General features: G+C 33.2%; 1 protein-coding gene across 13 annotated transcripts in view; it reads left to right on the forward strand.

Moving 5' to 3' along the window:
- The window catches only part of DLG1 (discs large MAGUK scaffold protein 1), a 286,057-nt gene that overhangs the window by 91,975 nt on the left and 174,684 nt on the right, over positions 1 to 19,398 (forward strand). For 12 of the 13 annotated variants that reach the window (XM_079922700.1, XM_079922698.1, XM_079922699.1 and 9 more), the window contains exon 5: positions 10,432 to 10,596. In XM_079922700.1, the coding sequence (XP_079778826.1) occupies positions 10,432 to 10,596 (165 nt within the window). Of the gene's footprint in view, positions 1 to 10,431; positions 10,597 to 19,398 lie in introns of those variants that run through there. The other variant, XM_079922695.1, reaches the window with a different exon arrangement.

Here is a 19,398-nt window from a genome sequence, read left to right on the forward strand (position 1 = left end):
GAAGCTACAAATTTATTTCTAAGTGCTTGTAAAGTTCAGGAACAGATCACAAGACCACTTTTACTTTTGACACCAGTTGCAGGTGTAGGGGTTCCCAAAACCACTCTTAGTTTCAGTAATTCAGTAGAAGACTCAAAGATTTCACTGAAAGCAGTTGCAGGTTTAGGGGTTCCCGAAACCACTCTTTGGTTCAGTAATTCAATAGAAGACTCAAAGAACTCATTGAAAGCTGTTATATTCATGGTTATGGTTTATTATAGTGAAGGATGGAAATTAAAATCAGCAAAGGGAGAGTTACATGGGGTAGAGTCTGAGAGAGTTACAAATGAGGAGTTTCCAGGTGTTCTCCCTGTGGAGTCATGGACGACTTTAACTTTTCTGGCAGCAATGTGTGATAATACACACTGAATATTTCTAACCAGAGAAACTCACCCAAGCCTTGGTGTCCAGAGTTTTTACTGGGACCCAGTCACATCTATATGGGTGCCTGCTCATGATGCTGACCTATCTCCAGCCCATCTTAGAGGCTAAGCTGATAATATGTGATCCAAACTCTCCACTATAAATTACATGGTTATACTATCTGGTGTGTCACAAAGCCCCCAGATTGGCAAAGACATTCATATCAGGTAGGACATTCCAAGGGTTTAGAGATTACCTTCCAGGAGCTGAGGACAAAGGCCAAACCTCTCTTTGGGCAAAGTTAAATTCTTTACTACACAGTACTGCTTTAGCTTCATTCTACAAATTTTAAAACTTTTATTTTCATTATCATTCAGTTTCAGAATATTTCTGATTTCCTTATTGAGTTCATTTTTGATGCATGAGTTTTAGGAGTATGTTGTTTATTATTCAGATTTAAGAGTTTTAGCTAGATGTCTTATTGTTTGTTCCCAAGTTAGTTCTGTAGTGGTCAGAGAATAAATTCTTTATGATTTTAGTCCTTTTAAATTTGTGACTTGTTTTATGATCTAACACATGTCCTATCTAGGCAAACATATCATGTACAACAAAAAGAATATATTTTCTTCAGTTGTTGAGCATAGCGAGCTATAAATATCAGTTAGATCAAGATGGTTGATAGTTTAGATTGTCTGTTTACTGACATTTGTATAGTTCTATCAATTCATGATAAAGGAGTTTAAATCTCTTACCAAGATTGTGGAATTGTCTGTTTCTCCCTTTAATTATTTTGTTTTTGCTTGTGTATGTTAAGGCTCTGTGATTAGGTGCACACATTTATGGTTGTTTTATCTCCTGGTGAATTAAATTTTTATCATTTTGAAATCTCTTTTTCTTTAGGTAATGCTCTTTTTCTCGAAGTCTGTTTTATCAGATATAAGTGTAGCCACTCCAGTTTTCTTATGCTTACAATTTATAGGATATATCTTTTTTCATTCATATACTTTCACCCTATCTCTGTCTTTATGTATAAAGTACATCTCTTGCCTTTTTATCCATTCTGATAAACTCTACTTAGTGTTTAGGTCTATTTACATTTACTATAATTATCAATAAGATTAGATTAACATCTGCTTTTTATTTTTTATTAAAAAATTTTTTTTCATCTTTATACCCTCTCTCTTAGGCTTCTTTGTTCTCCTTGTCTCCTTTTGGGTTATTTGAATATTTTTAAGTACTCCCTTTTAATTTAACTACTGTTGGCGTCTTAGCTTTCTTTGCCAAGAACATGGTATACCTTTGTATTTGGTGAAGTTGGACATTTGGATACTTTAGATTTATTAATTCCTAGGCATACCTTTTTTGCTTCTGTTGTAAATGTAGTCTTTTATTTCATTATAGCATCTGATTGATTGCTTTTAGTTTAAATCCGGGGTCAGCAAATGTTCCTGTAAAGAATCACATAGAATTTGCCTTGGCACTTCAGGGCCTTTTGTGTGGTTCCATATAAATTTTAGGATTATGTATTCTAGTTCTGTTGGTATTTTGATAGGGATTGTATTGACTCCGTAGAATGCTTTGGATGGTGTGGACATTTTAACAATATTTTTCTGATTCAAGAACATGGAATATCTTTCTGTTTCTTTGTATCATCTTCAGTTTCCTTCATCAGTATTTTACAGTTTTCACAGTATAGGTCTTTCATCTCCTTGGTTAAGTTTATTCCTAGGTATTTTATTTTATTTTTTTGATGCAATTTCAAGTGGTATTGTTTTCTTTCTCTTTCTGATAGTTCATTATTAGTGTATAGAAAAGCAACAGACTTCTGTGTATTAATCTTGTATTCCTGCAAATTTACTTAATTCATTTATCCTAATAGTTTTTGCATGGAAACTTTAGGGTTTTCTGTATATAGTTTCATGCCATCTGCAGATAGTGACAGTTTTAGTTCTTCCCTTTCTATTTGGATGCCTGGTATTTCTTTTTCTTGTCTGGTTGCTGTGGCTAGGACTTCCAGTACTGTGTTAAATAGCAGTGATGAGAGTGGACATTCTTGTCTTGTTCCTGATTTTAGAGGAAAGGCTTTCAGCTTTTCACTGTTGAGTATGATTTTAGCTGTGGGTTTATCATAAATGGCCTTTAATATGTTGAGATATATTCTCTCTATATCCACTTTGTTGGGAGTTTTTATCATAAATGGACGTTGAATTTTGTCAGATGCTTTCTCTGTGATTATTGAGATGATCATGTGATTTTTTAATTTATCCTTCCTTTTGTTAATGTGGTGTATCACACTGATTCATTTGCGAATATTGAACCACCCTTGCATCCCTGGAATAAATTCCACTTGATCATGCTGTATGATTCGTTTTATATATTGTTGAAATTGGTTTGCTAATATTTTGTTAAGGATTTTTGCACCTATATTTATCAGAGATAATTGCCCTTCCCTTCTGGCCTGAGAGGTTTCTGCAGAAAAATCAGCTGATAGCCTGATTCTTTGTTTTTTTATGCTGCGTTTAGAATTCTCTCTTTAATTTTTGCCAATTTAATTATGATATGTCTTGACGTGAGTTTGTTTGGGTTCATCTTTTCAGGACCCTCTGTACTCCTCATACCTGGATATCTGTTTCCTTCTTCAGGTTTGGGAAATTTTCTGTCATAATTTCATCAAATACGTTTTCGACCCCCTTCTCTCCCGCTTCTCCTTCTGTGCCTTCTGTAATGTGAATGTTGGTACACTTGGTGTTGTCCTAGAGATCCCTTAAACAGTTCTCATTTTTTTTGTTTTTCTTTTTGCTGTTCTGATTGGGTGATTTCCATTATTCTGTCATCCAGATCACTTATCTGTTTTCCTGTATCGCCTAGTCTGCTGTTAATTCCTTCTAGTGTGTTTTTGTTTCAGTTATTCTTCAGTCTGACTGGTTCTTTTTTATATTTTCTAGATTAAAGACAGTAGAAGGCTTTATACTAAGGATACAAGCCTTAAAAACATTAAAAAGATGGGGAAATGTATTTAGAATGCTCTTATTACAATCATTTTAAAATGCTCTTATTACAGTCATTTTAAAATCCCCCTCCTCCTTTATCCCTACTCTCTCATTCCCATTTTGTAATTATTTTCTAGTTTAGGTATTAGATAAGTTATGCTTGGACCACAGTAGGAGGCTTAGTTTTATGCATTCTAACTATTAACAGTGTTTATATGAAATTTTATGTTAAAATTATTTTGAAAATATGTTGAGATCAACCTTTAGGTAGTAAGAAATACAAATGAATGTTGCTGTGCAATGTAATAGAGGGCCTGGAAAGCTACTTGGAAATGCTTTCTCAAATAATAATTGTAACCAAAGAAATCCCTTTTTTAAATCACTAATAAGTAATAGAATTTTCCTTTTGGTAACTGTATTTTGTTTTATTAGGCTTTCTTAAAGGTGCCAAGTACAAGGGAACTCAGAAAATTAAGAGTTTCTACTGGCTAGAGATGAAACAATTTCAAGGACATTTTTAGTGGATGTAAAGCAATCATATATGTGTAGTCCATCATTTTATAATAATTTTTAAATTAAAGTATTCACATACCATAACACTTAACCTTTTAAAGCTGTACAGTTCTGTATACAAGGCTGTGCAACCATCACCACTAATTAATTCCAGAACATTTTTGTCACACCCCAAAGAAACTCCATACTCACAGCACTTGATTCCCATTTTCCCTCTACCCCATCCTTGGAAAACACTAATCTACCTTCTGGTTCTGTGAATTTGCCTATTCTGAACATATGTTCATATAAATGGAATTATACAGTATGTGGCCTTTTGCATCTGGCTTCTTTCACTTAGCATAATGTAATCAAAGCTCCATGTTGTAGGATGTATAAATACTTAATTCCTTTTTTATATTTGAATAATATTTCAGTATATGAATATACCACATTTTGTTTATTCATTCATAAATTGATATACATTTGGATTGTTTCCACTTTGGGGCTGTTATGAAGTGTGATGCTATGAACATTTGTGTACAGGTTTTTGTGTGGATGCATGTTTTCAGTTCTGTTGGATATATACCTAGGAGTGGAATTGCTCAGTCATATGGTAACTCTTTTTACCTTTTGAGGAACTGCCAAACTGCTTTCTAGGGTGCCTGTACCATTTTACATTCCTTCCAGCACTGTTTGAGGATTCCTATATCTTTACATCCTTAACCAACATATGTTTTGCCCGTCTTTTTGATTATAGCCATCCTGGTAGCTGTGAAGTAATATCTCATTGTGGTTTTGATTTGCATTTTTGCAATGACTAATGATGTTGAACATCTTTTCATGTGCTTATTGGCCAATTGTGTATCGTCTTTGGAGAAATGTCTGTGTAAATCCTTTGCCCATTTTAAAATTGGGTTGTCTTTTTATTGTTGAGTTGAAAGACTTTCTTATGTATTCTGGGTATTTATCAGATACTTACCTTATGTACTGTTTGTGAATAGCCTTATCAAATATATAATTTGCAAATATTTTCTCCCATTCTGTGGGTTATCTTTTTGCCTTTTTGATAATGTCCTTTGATGATCAAAATTTTTTTCATTTGTATGAAGGCAGATTTATGTTTTTTCCCCCCCACTTTGGTTGCTTATTGGCTAATACAAGGTCAAAAGATTTGCACTTATGTTTTCTTCTAAGATGTTTATAGTTTTAGCTCTTATATTTAGGTGTTGATCCATTTTGAGAAAAGAGGTCTAATTTAACTCCTTTGCATCCAGATGTTTGAGCATCATTTGTTGAAAAGATGTTCTTTTCTCATTAAGTTCTGTTGGCACTCATGTTGAAAATCAGTTGACCATAATCTAAGGATACATTTTTGGACTCTTAATTCTATTATTATATTGCTCTGTGTCTATCCTTATGCCAGTATGACAATCTTGATTCATGTAGCTTTGAAGGAAGTTTTGAAATCGGGAAGTGTGAGTCCTCCATTTTCTTCTTCTGTTTCAAAACTGTTTCGACTATTCTGGGTCCTTTCCAGCTCTTTATGAGTATTAGGGTCAGCTTGTCAATTTCTGAAGAAAGCCAGATGGCATTTTGATCGGAATTGCATTGATTGATATATAAAAACCTCCTAATTGCTTTAGGAGGATGATAGGGAACCAGTTTTTTATCTGTCTTGAAAACTAGTAGATAAAATGACATGTTATTCATGTGTGAATCATACCAATAGGTAACCAAATAGTAAGTGAAGAGACTTACTCTTTTTATACATATATCTTTTAATAAATAAAAAGGAATAATAGAATTAGATTGTCATCACTTTGCAACCATCATTGAATGAATTGATTCAGGCATTGAGTATCAAGAGCTCCTAACATCACAAAAAGATGTAACCAAGACATTATGTGCTTCTTGATAGAAGAACATAGTACCATCTATAGTCTTGCCAAAGGATTGAACGTGAGACTGATCAAGCTATTACATTTAGCTGCCAATTTGCAGGAAGTACAGAAGCCAAGGGAGCACACTGAATGGTCCCATGAATATGAAGTGATTATACTGGGGACCCTACAGGTTAAATGCCTTGAGTTTCTCAGTAATTATAAGGAGTAAAAAGGGATCAGGGGGCAACATACATTAAAGATACATAAAAGACATAAAATTTTTAGTGATTTCTTTCTTTACTTTTCAGAATGAACCATTTCTTGTTTTAAATCTTTTCATACCCCCCAAATTGCATATGGATATGCTTCATGGATACGCTTCACATACACATATTGCATGTGCATATAATGTTAATTCATACGTACACATATATAAATACACTATTGCTTTGTTTTAAAATGTTCAAGTTGTGTGTGTTAGCTTTGAAACATGCTTTCCTCATTCAGTAATTGTGTCTTCATCTTTTTCTGTTAGAATAAGTAGCTTTTTACCCAATTTAACTTCCACATAACATTTCCTAGGATGACTGTACCATAATTTTTTAAAAAAATCTATTGAAAGGCAGCTTGTTTCCAGTTTTTCTTTATTCCAGACTGTACTATAGGGAATATCCTTCCACATGTATCTCTCTTTAAAGTACATACTAAGTTGTGGAGTATCCTTAAAGTTTGAAAACATGGTATCAAGTTTCCTTCCTTATAGTGTATCTACTACTAAGGTATAAGAATACTTAAATTTTGCTTTCACTCAATTGAGCATATAACCTGTTAAGTTTTGTAAGTATGTCTATGTTAATTTCAGCCTTACTCAGGATAAAGTTAGTGAATTCTTTTCATTGGTTTTGAAAATAATTGAAGTCTACATGTAAAACCAGGTTTCTTATATCATGTTAAATTAACTGATGTTGATGTGGGCCTGATTGTTGTTTTCCATGTAATTGTACCATTTCACAGAAGGATGTTGTTTAAAAAGTGATGCTGGAAGTTGTGTAATAACTTTCAGCAAATTCATAGCTAAGTTTTTAAAAATATATTTTACAATGTACATGTTTGTCTATACACAACAAATATTTATGCTCCTCACTGATGCTATATCTTCTAAGATTAATTCCTAGAGGTGGAATTACTGGAGGAATAGAAACATTTTCAGGACTTTTGAAACATTTCGCCAGACTGCCCACCAGAAAAAGACCTCTGCCAGGAATGTGATGATTTATGCCCATTTCTCTGAATGTTGGCACTGTAATTCTTACTTACTAAAAAAGTTGAGCATGTTTTTCCTATAAGTTTACTGACCCATTTGTATGCCTTTTATGAGTATCCCTTTATTAATCTTTACTGACTCTTTTTTTCAATGATTTCTAAAAGCCAGCTTATAGTGGCTAATAATCGTGTTTATTGTTAGAAACATTTGTTTTCTATTGTACCTTTTTTGTGTCTTTTCATTATATGTGTGTTTAATTTGGGGGGGGGGGTGTAGTATCTAAGTTTGTTTTGTTTTTGTGTATGTGCATACACATTCCCAGCCTGATTTGAGAAACATGCACTTTTATTTTCTCCCAGTTCCTATAATTAGGATTTCCTTTACTTTTGTGTATGGTGTGAGGTAGATTTGGTTTTCTACGTGCGTGAGCATGCAAGAGAGAGAGAAAGAAACAAGTATTCTTTTATAGGTAAAAGAAAAATACTGTTATCTAGTAATTAATTTTCAATTAGAATTTGAAAAGGCTGACTTTTTTTTTTGGTACAAGTTAATTGAATAAGAAGACCAGACTTAATTAGCTGAACAACTTTGGCTTTTTATGTTGACTTCACTTAAACAGCTGTATCTTTAGAGACACAGTGTTCAGCTAACATTGGGTAAAAAATGGACAAATCAGTATTCAGGTTTCTTTTTCACCTAGCTTTGAAGTCTTATTTGTATTTATTTTTTTATTGTGGTAAAAATACACATAACATAAAATTTACCACCTTAACCATTTTTGAGTTTGCAGTTCAGTGGTATTAAATGCATCCACATTGTTGAGCAGCCATTACCACCATCCGTCCCCATAACGTTTAGTGTAGTAAAACTGAAATTCTGTGCCTATTGAACAGTAACTCAGAATTCTCTCCTCCCACCAGCCCATGATAGCCACCATTCTACTTTCTGTCTTTATGATTTTGACTACTCTAAGTACCTCATGTAAGTTCAATCATATAGTATTTGTCTTTTTGAGACTGGTTTACTTCACTTAGCGTACTGTCTGCAAGGTTCATCCATGTTGTAACATATAGCAGAATTTCCTTCCTTAAAGGCTGAATAATATTCCATTTTGTGTGTGTGTGTGTGTGTGTGTGTGTGTATACACACATATATATACACCTCATTTTGCTTATCTATCTATCCATTCATAGATACTTGGGTTTCTTCCATGTTTTACCTACTGTGAATAATGCTACTATGAACACTGGTGTACAAATATTTCTTCAAGACCCTGCTTTCAGTTCTTTTGGGTATATGTCCAGAAGTGGAATTCTTGAATCATATGGTAATTGTATTTTCAATTTTTGAGGAACCACCATACCATTTTCTGCAATGGCTGGACTATTTTACATTCCCACCAATAGTGCACAAGTGTTCCAATTTCTCTACATCCTTACCAACACTTGTTTTCTGCTTTTTTTTTTTTAACCAGTCTTTCTTTTCTTTAATAATTTTTTATTGAAGTATAGTTGATTTACAGTGTTGTGTTAATTACTGCTATACAGCAAAGCAATTTAGTTATAAGTATATGTGTATACATTCTTTTTTATTTATATTCTTTTCCATTATGGTTTATCATAGGATATTGAATATAGTTCTCTGTGTTATACAGTAGGTCCTTGGCTTTTTTTAATAGTAGCCATTCCAGTGGTTGTGAGGTGGTACCTCGAGTTTTGATTTGCATTTCTGTAATGATTAGTGATGTTGAGCATCTTTTCATGTGCTTACTGGCTATTTGTATATATTCTTTGGAGTTCTTTGCCCATTTTTGAATTGAGTTGTTTAGTTTTTTGTTGAATTTTAGGAATTTTCTGTATATTCTGGGTATTAATCCCTTATCAGATATGTGATTTGTAAATATTTTCTCCCATTCTGTGGGTTGCCTTTTTACTCTGTGATTAGAGTCATTTGATGCACAAAATTTTTCAATTTTTATGAAGTCAAATTTGTTCCTTCTTTTGTTACTTCTGCCTTTGGTGTCATATCCAAAAACTCATAGCCAAACGCAATGTCTTAAAGCTTTTCCTCTAAGAGTTTTATTGTTTTAGGTCTTACATTTAAGTCCTTGATCCACCTTGAGTTAATTTTCGTATATGGTATTAGGTAAGGGTCCAACTTCATTCTTTTATGTGTGGATATCCAGTTTTTGCAGCACGATTTGTTGTAAAAGCTGTCTTTCCCTATTGAATGGTCTTGGCACCCTTGTGAAAAATAATTTTTGTATGTGAGGGTTTATTTCTGGACTCTCTCTTTCATTCTATTGGTCTGTATGTCTGTCTTTATGCGAGTACCAAACTGTTTTGATTACTGTAGCTTTGTAGTAAGTTTTGAAATGAGAAAGAGTGAGTCCTTCAGCTTTGTTCTTTTTTTTCATGGTGATTTTGACTATTTGAATCCCTTGAGATCCAAATGAATTTTAGGATGGGTTTTTCTGTTTTGCAAAAAATGTCATTGGGATTTTGATAGGAATCGGATTAAATCTGTAAATTGCTTTAAGTAGTATTGACATCTTACCAATATTAAATCTTCAACCTATGAACATGGGATGTGTTTCCATTTATTTCTGTTGTCTTTAACTTTTTTTTTCAGCAGGTCTTTTCATTGCACAAGTCTTTCACCTTAATTATTGCACAAGTCTTTGTAGTTTTCATTGCACAAGTCTTTCACCTTATTTTTTTTGATGCTGTTGTAAATGGAACTGTTTTTGTAATTTTCAGGTTGTGTATAAAATGCAACTGTTTGTGTATAGAAATGCAACTGATTTTTGTGTGTCAGCTTTTGTAGGATACAAAGCAGTATATCATACTGCTTTGCTACATTCAGTAGTTCTAACAGCTTTTTTGCTGAGTGTTTATTGATATAAGACAGAAATAATATTACTTCCTTTCTAAGTGGATACCTTTTATTGTTTCTTCTTGCCTAATTGTTCTGGCTACGACTTCTGGTACCATGCTGAACAGAGGTGGTAAAACTGATCCAAATTAAACACAGTTTACATCCAAATTTTCCCCTGAAGTTGCAAGCCTCAAACAGACTCCAGAGTTCCAAAATTACATCAGACAGATTATGCCTCTGTAATTATTGTTTAGGTGGGGCAACAGATTCCTGGTGTTTCCTACTCTGCCATCTTTCCAGAGTCTGACTTATTTTTAATAATCAGATAAGTTTATTAAAATATTGGCATGACTTTAAAATGGAGAACCATTTCTCTCAGACTTTATGTATTAAACTGTAAAAGACACTTTTCATTTAGTTAAATATTATGATTTGGGTAGTTATGAAAATCATGATTTGGATTGAACACATGTTGCTTTTCAGAGCTTCCTCATATTTAATAATTTGCTGTACGTTACAGAAATACCGGTATCAGGATGAAGATACACCTCCTCAAGAGCACATTTCCCCACAAATCACTAATGAGGTGATAGGTCCGGAATTGGTTCATGTCTCAGAGAAGAACCTGTCAGAAATTGAAAATGTCCATGGATTTGTTTCTCACTCTCATATTTCACCAATAAAGGTAAGATAGTAACTTTATTTTGTTGCTATGAATTATTTATTACTTTTGTTACTAATGTAGCTCATGCTTAGAGAGAACTATTTTTTCATGTAGGATTTTCCCCCCTTGATGTTTCTGGTTTTGTAATTATAAGGAATTTCATAGTATTTGTTAGCATTCTAAAAACATTTTTAAAAATATATATTATAAATGAATTTTATTCAGTGATAACGATCTTTAAGCCTAAAAGTTCTCATGAAGGAAGTAACTATTATATTTCAAATACCCACATCAAAATATCTTTAAACTTTAAAAAAATATATTAGTAAGTACAGAAAAAGAGCATTAACAGTATCTTTGAAGTCCAGTGTGTGACTTTACCTGACCCCATCACCTTGTCTCTCCCCTCAGAAATAACCACAGTCCTGGTTTCACATATTTAGATTTCTAAACAATATATTGTTTCTTTTGCCTGTTTTGGTTTTTATATAATTGGCATTATACTGTGTCTACTCTCAACTTGCAGTTTTTGGTCAACATTATATGCCTGAGATTCATTATCTTCACTGCTCTAGAGTTTTCTATTTTATGAATATACTATAATTTACCTTACTTTTGATGGATGTTAAGTTATTTTTGGATTATTACTAGTATTAAAAATGCTGTTAAAATCGTAGGTTATGTATACACATCTTTGTGGATAACACCAGATTATTTTCAAAAGGTTCTATAATTTACATTTTCAGCAGCAGTATGTAACAGTTTTAATTGATCTATATTCTCATCAATATTTGGTATTGTTATTTTTGCCATTGTTTTGGGTTTGAAGTAGTATCTTACTGTGATTTTAATGTGCATTTCACTGTTTGATAATATTGATCATTCAGGTTTCCTATTCTGTGACATACCCTCTCAAGATTTTTTTTCATTTTTGTAATGGGTTGTTCTTTTTACTGATTTGTGCAAGTTCTTTATATATTCCGGATACTAATCCTTTGTTAGTTGTATGTATCGTGTATAAGGATCATTTCTTACTTGTAAACCTTGAAGTGGGTTTTGTAATTCTCTTTGAGGGATGATTTCATATTACTGGTTAATTGTAATGGATTATATAGTACCAGTCAGATTTCAGTTAATAGTTTTTCTAGGTATTTGCCCATTTCATACTTACTTCGAAATATTCTCAACATCCTATTATTTTATGTTTAGGTGTAGCCCCTTTTTCATTCCTAGTATTGTTTATTTGTGCTTTTTATCCTCTTGATCCTTCTTGCCAAAGGATGATCAATTTCAAAGAACCATGTCTTTTAATAGAGAACAGACTGGTGGTTACCAAGGGCGAGGGGGTTGACGGAGGGATGGAATGGGAGTTTGGGATTAGCAGATGTAAACTTTTATATATAGAATGGATAAACAACAAGGTCCCACTGTATAGCACAGAGAACTATATATCCTATGGTAAACCATAATGGAAAAGAGTATTAAAAATGTATATATATATAACTGAATCACTCTGCTGTACAGCAGTATTTAACACAACATTGTAAATCAACTATACTTAAGTAAATAAGAAAAAAAAAGTCTAAAAAAAACCCTCTCCTGTGCCCCTCCCCCATGTGCTGTCACCTCCATCCCCTCTCATACACACATAAACATGAATATATACACGTTTATGCAATATGTAAATGTGTGGATAGCCTACATATCAATCAAAGATTGCGTTTGGCCAAGGCAATCTGATCTTACTTTGGGACGCTAAATGAGAGATACACATGGGAAAAAAAATCAGTTGTCTATTAGTGACAGAGACAGTTTTCATTTTATCTTTTCCCCTTTCTCCTCTTATCATTATTATTTTATTTTCTTCTGCTTTCTTTGAGTTTATTCTGTTTGGGATTTTTCCCCTAGTTTCTCAAGTTGGTTACTTAACTGCATTATCAGCCTTTTCTAACGGTATTTGAATTTGTAAATTTTCCTTTAAATACACTTTAGCTGTAACCCACAGGTTTAATATGAAATGTTTATCATAATTCAAACTTTTTTTCTTACTTTCATTATTATTTTTTTCTTTGCCCCATGAGTTATTTAAAAGTATGTTTCTTAATTTTAAACATACGAGACATTTATTCCAACATGTCTTCTTTTAGATTTTATTTTCTCATCTCATTTTTCCTTCTTCTTAGCTTGGAAGCTGTTCTGTTTCTCTTCCTTTAATGGTTATCCTAGAAATTTTTTTTATTTTAGAAATTCTAATATACATATTTCACTTACAAAAATTTAGACTCAATATATATCTTTTACCCTCATTTTGAACAACATAAGAACCTTAGAACACTTGAATTCTAAGCACTCCCTCCTGCTTTATATGCTGTTCTTATCAGTCTATGCCTATTTTCTCTTGACTGAATTAATAAAGCCTATTTCTTACTTCAGTCGAAAAACCTTCCCGGGTATGTATAATTCTTTTGTTTCTGATATTTTGAATTTTTGATGTTTATGATTGTTACAAATTATCCAAAGCCAATTTGCACACACCCAACTCCTCAGTCTTTTGGTGGTTGTTTGGTAGTTCTGTGTGTATGCAGATTCTGACACAGGCAGACATTTAAACAGACAGTGAGCCACATAACATATTGTATATAGCCTCTTTAAATGTGATGAAGCCTCAACTTTTTTTTGTTACATAAAATGCTCACTCTAGGCAAATAAAACAATATTCCAGAGACCAAGATTTTGTTACCCAGAATTTCCAGACATCTTAGGTATTAAACCTTAAGGTGCCATCTCTAAGGGTATAAGCCTCTTCAGAGTCTTTCTTTCCCTTATGCAAGGGTGGATTGTGTCTAATTTAGCCAATCCATATAACTGAAATACAATGGATTTCACCAATGAAAGCCCACTTCATTCATTATGATAATTGGCAAACTTTTGGTGTTGATCAAAGATTAACATAACAAAAATCTTATAGCAGCCATTTACTTTATAATTAAATGTTAGCTGACCAGTCTAGGAATGTTAATTCCTGATTAGGACAACTGACTGTCCATAGTAATGGTTCTCAGTTGTGGTGGGATATCGGAACCACCTAAAAAGGTTTTAAAATTTATATCTGAGTGCCATCTCAGAGATTGTGATTTAATTGGTCTGGGGTATAGTCTGGCTTTGGAGAGTTTTACAGGTTCTCCAGGTGTTTCTAGGGGATAGCCACTGTTGAGAAGTAATGCACTAGAACCTAGCTTAATTGAACCACCATACACATATTTCTTTACTGTCTGTCTTGAAGTATTTTAAAGTAAATTTCTGACATTTCTTTATTTAATCCTCACTCTGCAGTGAGACTTAAGTGTTTCTAGTTATTGAGTGAGAAAGCATTATTACTTTTTGAAGATTCTCACTTGCTTCCTTAATTTGACTCTTTTTCCCTTGATTTTCTTACCATAAGAGAATTAAGTGAATTTTGCCTGATTCTTTTGGTATCTGCTTTAAAAATGCTCTTGTCCTTTGCATACAGTTAATTATTACATGTTAAAGGATTATGTCTCCCATAGCACTTTTCCCCCCGAGGGCTTTTAAAAGACAAATTTGACGGAGGCTTATTTAAAGGAGTATGTTATTGAGATTAAAATATCCTTTTACTAACAGTTATAAAACACATCTTTTTCAGTTTATCTTTTCTGCAATTGACATACATCTTATAGTTGCTGGTGTTATACTATTGCCTTAGTGCAGTGGCAGTTTGAGTATTTGTATGCAAATCTTTGACAAATTTTGGTTAAGATCAAGAAAGTACTAGCCTCAAAGCATCTTAGTATACTGTGGTAATAATTCAGCTGGTCTCAGTGAAAAGCAGCTGGATCTATCCATCCTTACATGGCATTCTCTTGCTCCTTTTCATTTTGTTTTCTTTTATTAGATATTAACAGCATCAGTCTCTGAAACAGTTATAAATATAAGTTTCTGATGCAAATAGGTAGAGCAGTTGGGTATCATCATCGTATTCCCCCTTTGGCTTGCTGGCTCTCTGATTAGGATTTTCATTTCCAGTAGAAGAAATTATCTACTCCTTCATCTGTTTCTAAATCATACTTTACATCTTACTTTTTTAAATGTGAGTTTTTTCCTATTATAAACTTGTTTTACACATTTTCCCATGTTAAATTTTTTTAAAACTTGATACGTAACATTACATAGTATATTAGTACCTTAACTTGCTGAACACTTCTGGTCTTCGCTATTTGTTATTTCCATTTTTACTAGGTTTTGTAAAGAAGGCTGCAGTGAATCATCTTGGGGCATAAAAAGTATGTTTAGTTGTTTTCTTAGGATGGATTTCCAGAAGTCAAATTACTGGGTCAGAAATCTTGATAGGCTGGACTTTTGACAAACTATATTCTGATACAATTGTAATTTAAGAATTATTAAAGCTGCCCCATTTGGGGTATTTCTTCCTGCTTCTCCTATCTCATGCATAGATTAAAATTTGAGGAGTGAGCATAGGATTGGGGTAGTGTAATAGCAGAATGGTTAGGATTACTTTAACTTTCTGCTAGAGAACCAAATTTTTAAAAAATAACTTTGTTTTGACATAAGGCAAGTTTTAATGTTTTTAAATTTTTTTCAAATAACTGCAAATGTTTTAGGAAGCTCAACAATGGAATATATGTTATTTAAAATATAAATAAGATTAGCAGTCTTTTTTTAGAAACAAAAAAGCTAATATAAGGAACTTTTCCACTTTTATAGTATTGTGGTTTGGAATGAAGCAAATAACTGTTGTACTATACATAGAACTCAGTATATGAATTATTATTTTTGTAATTTGAAAAATTATCTTTGAATAGTAGCAGTTTGCTGAGTAGAATGTAAATTAGGCACTGCTTTGTTCTTCACAGTTCTTATAAAAGCTAATAGAAAAATAAGGTTAATAGATGATTGCTTTAAAAATCAACATAATATTAGTTTTGTTTATCAAATAACATGCATTTAGCATTTATTAAACATCTATGTTAGTAAGTTTGTTAGGCTTCAGTGACTGGTATTTTTTTATGGAGAGATAGTTATAACACGGTATGATGTAACATGAAAAAATAAAGAGAAGTTAAATTCTTGAAGTATTGTAAAAAACCAAAGTTGATATTTGGACAAGGTGTTGAAGGATGTATACAATATGCTAATTCAGAGGAGAAGGCAGTTACTGGAGAAAATAAGTACAGTAGGAGAGTGTTAGTCTGAAGAGACTAAAAATGCAGAAAAGTTCATTATACTGTAGTTGATGTTTAGGATGGTTGTTAGGAAATGAGGACAAGGTGTGAAGGACCTTGATCCTGAGCTGATGAGTGGGCTTATGAAGGGTTTGCCACCATGAAACATGCTGTGAAATAATCTGTCAGGATCTTGTAGTGCTAGTGCTGATTCTCATTACTGAAGTAATGAATGAAATAAGATAGTGATTGAAAGTTACTTTATTCAGGCCTTAGCATAAAACGTAAAAGTAACTATGATTTGGACTTCCCTGGCATCCAGTGGTTAAGACTCCGTGCTTCCACTGCAGGGGGCACGGGTTTGATCCCTGGTCAGGGATCTAAGATTCTGTATGCCACGTGGCACAGCCAAAAAAAAATAGTTTTTTAAAAAAGTAATTATGATTTAAGACTTTAAAAGGGAAAGTTTCTTGCCAGTGCTAGACAGTTTCAAGAAAGAAATTGGTGATATAATGGTGAAAAACTGTAATGTGGAAGAAAAGGACAGACACAGTGGGTAAATTCTTGTGGTATATGAAAATCTTTAAAAGTAAGCTTCAATTTTAAACAGTTCTAAATATAGTAGTATGGTACTAATAAGAACAGTGTCAAGATTCCTAAAACTGAAAATGATCTAAGAATTAGGAAAAATGGTCAGAACAGTAAATTGAACAAGTAAACAAAACCTCAACCTTTTTCAAAATAGATTTAAATCTAGATGAAATGACAAGGGTGACATGGCTTAGTGCGGGATATTGCAATGGTCATTGAATAAAAGAGTTCATATTTTGCTTTTGTCTTCAATGACGGAAAATTATGTTTAATATGTGCAAAGTAAATGTAGTTACAAGGGGCTTGAAATTGAAGACAGAACAGGGTATGTGAACAGATAATTATTATAAATAAGTGTATCTTCTAGCCTGGACACATTTTATCCACTAGTACTGAGAATACTATCAAATGAAATCACCAGCAGCAATCGGTAGTTTTTCAAATATTGTGAGAAATGGAGGTAGCAGAAGAATGGCTATAAGCAAACATATGCCTGTTGAACTAAATGCTGCAGGAAGAGAATCTTTCCTATTTTGAGTGCATACTGAGTGCTTTGTTGAAGTCAACTTTGTTTTTACAACTCTGGAATATATTAAAATACTTTTGAATTTTATCTTTTTTGGATGACCCTGGAGTACTAAGTTGAGCACACAGTTTGCATACAATTTGACCACTAGATGGCGCTCATACAGAAGCGATTTGTATATGTATGATCACTTTTTTCTAGATAAATAACAAATCTGTGTTATCAATCTTCTTAGTCTTGTCTTAGTACAGCTGCATGTTTTGAAATTTAATAGGCCGTATTATAAAGATAAAAAGGTAAGGAAAATGCTTGTTGCATTTACAGTACATTGGCTTTGTGGTTACTTAGTAATTTTTTTCCTAATATTTTAGAGTTTCAATATTGTTTTTCCTCTCATCCTTCAACCTTTTAAAAATTTTCACTAAAATTACTTAATCATTGCCTTTGTTACTATACCTGAAGACTTCTGGGTTTATTTGCAAGTTTGGAAAAGGGTACAAATAATTGAGGGCCTATCCTATATAAATTTTTGAACTGTCTTTACTTCCATTTAATGTTATAAAATAAACATTTCTAACAGTCATAAATTTTTCATAATCATATTTAAAGTATGTAATCACTAAATGGATGTACTTAGTTTACTTATGCTTTCTCTTACTGTTTAGAGTTCTGCTATAGATAATATTATTATCATTCTGTGAAAAAGAAAAACTGTACAGAAAAAAGAATGTTAGGTGCAGAGTATTGCTCAGTGGTAGAGTAATTGACTGCAGAAAAAAAATGTCCATTCTTTATATATCATATTAAAATCTTAATAGTGTTCTTTTTGATGATTTAAACGTTGTGTAGTATTTTTTAAAATTCACTATTTTAAATAGACTTTCCAGGTTCTATAATGAATTTAAATTTTGGTTTAACGGAATAGAGCTTATATTTCCAATATGTGACACGGGTATGGTTATTCTAAAGCAGAGATCAGTGAGGAGTTGGTTGCCTCTGCTTCCCAATCAAATCATATGAAACCAATTGTGATTTAGGTACATATATGGTTTTGTATGTGTGTATTGACTGTTGTGCAGTCGATGAGGTGATCCTAGATTTCCGTAGCTCAGGTAATGGGACATTTTCATAAAAAAGCCTTTCTCAAAACTCAAAGTTGTTTTCTTGATGTCAGTCGATTTGAATAGGAAATTTATATATTGAGAAGTATTTCTTCTCTGTACTCGGGATATATGGGATGGAGCGTTCATCAACTTTCGATTGTTCCCAAGCTCTTTGGCTCTCTAGCATAAGAAATCATTGTATACGAATGCCTTACTGTTCCATCTGTGTTGGTACTGTTTGCAACTTGAGTAGGATATTTGCATTCAACATTCATTTTCAGTATCCTTATCCACGACTTCCCTGGTGGTCCAGTGGTTAAGAATCTGCCTTCCAGTGCAGGGGACGTGGGTTTGATCCCTGATTGGGGAACTAAGGTCCCACATGCCACAGGGCGACTAAGCCTGTGCACCACAACTACTGAGCCCATGCCCTCTGGAGCCCTCACGCGCTGGAGCCTGCATGCCGCAATTAGAGAGAAGCCTGCGCACTGCAACAAAGACCCAGTGTAGCCAAAATTTTTTAAATATCCTCATTCTTACAAATCCAGAGTAACAGAATCTGTATAAATTCTAAGGTTCCCCCTCCCACCCTGGCTTTCTATCATATACAGATCAAGACACATATTTCGGGGTCAAACCAATTACTAGAGCATTTGTATAAACCACACTAATCAGTTCTTTATTAAGTATCTGGTCCATAGTAAAATTTATTTTTAGGAGGTTTTATTTTTTTTCTTTTAGAGAGGATTCTTAGTTCTCTGTCTACCCTTAGTGTTTTCCTCTAGTCCCCTACCCCCAAATAGATAAGATCAATCTGTGTAGGGCCATAAAGCTGCCAGCTACTGTCTGTACAGTTCTTGGGAAGAAGCAAACTTTGCTATAATCTGTCACAAAACATCTTACTTCCAGAAGTCCCACATGACTCTCAACCCTTCTTGGGCATGTGTTTGTATCTTAGAGACGGAATCATAGAGACAGTGTTCGCATCTTTTCTTGCCAAATCAGGATTTGCAGTAGTCCTAGAGGTTGTAGTTTGCCAATGCTACTTTCCAATAGACTGCATTTAGTTGGTGCTGGTAAGCAAAAGCAAGCAAGATTTTGTTGGTCCTCATTCATGGCTGAGGTTGGGGATTATGATGTACTTATATCAACTTAAAAATTGAATTACTCAACTATTAGTAAGTTATCAAGTAGCATTTTTATTCATATATTGTTTTTAATGGCGAAATGTTGTTTTATATACTAATGTAGCATAGTATTAAGAGGACAGACTTAGGAATCTGTGGTTCTCAAACTTGAGGGTGCTTAAGAGTCTCTTAGGGGGGCTTTTCAAAAATGAAAATTCCCAGATCTCCCTAACCCCTAAAAATTCTAATGGGAAGGGGATATCAGTCTGTATTTT

This window comes from Stenella coeruleoalba, assembly GCF_951394435.1.
Source record: "Stenella coeruleoalba genome assembly, chromosome: 5".
In the NCBI taxonomy this organism is placed as follows: Eukaryota; Metazoa; Chordata; class Mammalia; order Artiodactyla; family Delphinidae; genus Stenella; species Stenella coeruleoalba.